The sequence below is a fragment of the Pteropus vampyrus genome, unplaced genomic scaffold, assembly GCF_000151845.1.
Source record: "Pteropus vampyrus isolate Shadow unplaced genomic scaffold, Pvam_2.0 Scaffold579, whole genome shotgun sequence".
NCBI classification, from domain to species: domain Eukaryota; kingdom Metazoa; phylum Chordata; class Mammalia; order Chiroptera; family Pteropodidae; genus Pteropus; species Pteropus vampyrus.
In genome coordinates, this window is record NW_011889360.1 from 104,169 (window position 1) to 107,164 (window position 2,996).

Sequence of the window (2,996 nt, forward strand, 5' to 3'; positions counted from 1 at the left end):
GCAGACCTGAGACAAGGATGTGGATGCAAGTAGTTAATGTGAAAGATGATGCTAGGTAGCACCAGTAGCTAAGTCAGTAAGAGAGACAACAGGACAATGAACAGTTTATTTTTGCACAAAACTGAGACTTAGTCCCACTGGATAACTGTGTAGAACCTAATTCAGATTTGTCCAAGGAAGGAGGAGGTTAGGATAGTTATGTACCTACTACCATACATTGTTGGTTGAGAGCTTTTCCTGGAGGTGTTAACTGTCTGACATTTTTAAGATGGCCTAGGCATGGACTGAGGGCACTTCTAACACCAGGATAAAACAAGGGTTTTTGCTCTCAGTCCATGCCTAGGCCATCTTAAAAGTGCTAGGCAGTTAACACCTTCAGGAATAGCTCTTGATCAATGATAAATGATAGCATGGAAAGCCCATATAATTTTATTAACCAATATCATCCCAATAAATCTAATTTAAAAATTTTCTTTAATGTACACTAGGAAAAAAACACCATCAGACAGATAGTCACACATATTTTCAATAAGAAACCATCCGAAATAGGGAAAAAAATGAAACAAGAAAACAGAGGAAATTAATAAATAGCAAACATAAAATAGAGAGGATTAACAAATCCAAAGTCTGTTTTTCTTTAAAAAGCAATAAAAGTGATTAAACTCATACACATCTAAATGAGGAAAAAGAAGAAAGAAAAAATAACTAATATCAGCATTGAAAAGTTATAACTATAGGTCCCACCAACTTTAGAAAGAAACTAATATGAAAATAATTGTGCAACAACTTTGAAAACTTAGTGATAGTAGAGAAACTTTAAGAACAATAAAACAATAAAACTGACTCAAGAAATTGAGATCATAATTTTCTTGCCACTATTACATAAAGTGAATTCATAACTGAAAACTTTTCTCTGCAATGAAAAACTATGCTGTTTCTCCCTGAATTGAATAAGAAGACACTCTTACCATTTTGTTTTGAGAGGCTAGTATAACTTTGATGGCAAAAACTAACAAGGAGAGTACAATAAAAGAAAATTACAGAATAATCACTTATGAATTTAGAATTTAAAATTCTAAATAAATATGGATGCATCAAACTAATAAACTAATACGAAATTCTACTTTATAACATTTAAATTAGTTTTCTCAGAAAAAAATTGGTTCAATATTAAAAAATTCAAAAATGTAAGTTGTCATATTAAAATCTAAAGGAGCATAAAAATGAAAAAAAATACCTTGATGAAATTTAACACTACTAAAAAAGAACATAAAAACTACAAATAAAGATTAATTTGCTAATCTTGGGAAACAAGGAACCTACAAAACCCTATAGCAAAACAACACTTTAAATATAAAATATGCAATGCATTCCTTGTGAGATCAGGAAATCAGGAATGCCCACTTTAATTCTTTCTTCAAATTTACACTGAAGTTCTTAGTTACTTAACCAAAACTAACAGAACAATTAAAAAGTATAACATTGGAAAGAACAAAATCAGAAAATAATTAATTAAATATTGTGTAATATGCATGTTGAATATCCAAAATAATCTACAAATAAATTATAAAATTACTACATTGTAAACTAAAACTCTTCAGATCATCTCAAAAACCCACAATTCACATGATTTCGACTGAACTGAAAGTTGACCTGGGCAATCACTCGATCATGTATAATAACACAGAAACTTTTATATTACAATTTCTGAATCAAAAATTAAGTTTAAGTAGTCTGAGATTTCATCCCTAATATTATTTATAATTTTAGTTATCTTACTAAATATTATAGTGAATGGATCTTGGACTATAAATTGCAAGGTTACCACAGATTAATGTCTTGATTTGCTATTGAACAACCCTTACCAGTACTTTCAAAGAGAAATAGCTCAGATTTCTAGTTTTATATTTTATCCCAGAAATATTTAGTATTGATTAATTTTTTAACTGTCTCCTTCACATCTTTGTTCCTGAGGCTGTAGATCAGTGGGTTCAGCATGGGGATGACCACTGTGTAAAAGACAGAGGCCACCTTGACCATGAGCCAGGAACTTTTGGTCTTAGGAACACAGTAGAGAAAAAGGATGGTCCCATGGAAGATGGTAATGGCGGTCAGGTGGGAGGAACACGTGGAAAAGACTTTGTGACGGCCCCCAGTTGAAGGCATCTTCATGACGGTGATAAAAATGAAAACATAAGAGGTAAGAATGATCAGCAGGGTGCTTATTTCATTGAACGTGGCACAGACTAAAATGATCATCTGGCTGATGTAGGGGTCAGAGCAGGAAACAGCAACAATAGCACCATGCTCACAGACAAAGTTATTTATAAAGTTAGTCCCACAAAATGATAACTTCAACAAAAAGTATGTGAATGTTAAAGAATAGGCTAAAGCACACAAGTATGATGCACCCACCAACAGGGAACAAAGCTTCTGAGACATGACTACTGTGTATAGAAGAGGGTTACAGACTGCCACGAATCGGTCGTATGCCATCACTGCCAACAGTAATGTTTCTGTCACAACAAATGTGCAGGCAACGAAAAATTGCATGATGCATCCTGTGAAGGAGATGGTTCTGTCTTCCACAACCAAGTTTTCTAACAGTTTGGGTGTAACTGCTGTAGAGTAACAGAAATCAACAAAGGACAGATGGCTGAGAAAAAAGTACATGGGGGTGTGGAGTTTGGGATTGATGTGGATGACCGTGATCATGCCCAGGTTCCCCAGCACGGTGACCGTGTAGATGGTCAGGAATACCAGGAACAGGGGCCCCTGGAGTTCTGGATATTCGGAGAAGCCCAAGAGAATGAAAGTGACTTCACCGCTCTGATTTTCATGGTCCCTGTGGACAAAATAGGAAGTTAATACAGAAAAGTAAAACACCAAATTTGAGATAGGGAAGAGAGATGTCCAGGGGCTCAATGGTTTCTATTAAGAGCATTGCTGAAAATGTTAGACTTTCACTGTTTTATTACCTATAAAGTTAGTATTCA

At 34.4% G+C, this 2,996-nt stretch overlaps 1 protein-coding gene across 1 annotated transcript in view; it reads right to left on the bottom strand.

The window, feature by feature from the left end:
• Nucleotides 1–1,923: 1,923 nt before the first annotated feature.
• Nucleotides 1,924–2,996, bottom strand: part of LOC105308461 (olfactory receptor 5D13-like) — a gene marked incomplete at its 3' end in the record, with an annotated part of 3,961 nt that continues 2,888 nt past the window's right edge. The window contains exon 2 of the mRNA XM_011384432.2: nt 1,924–2,845. Within this exon, the coding sequence (XP_011382734.2) occupies nt 1,924–2,845 (922 nt within the window). The remainder of the gene's footprint in view (nt 2,846–2,996) is intronic.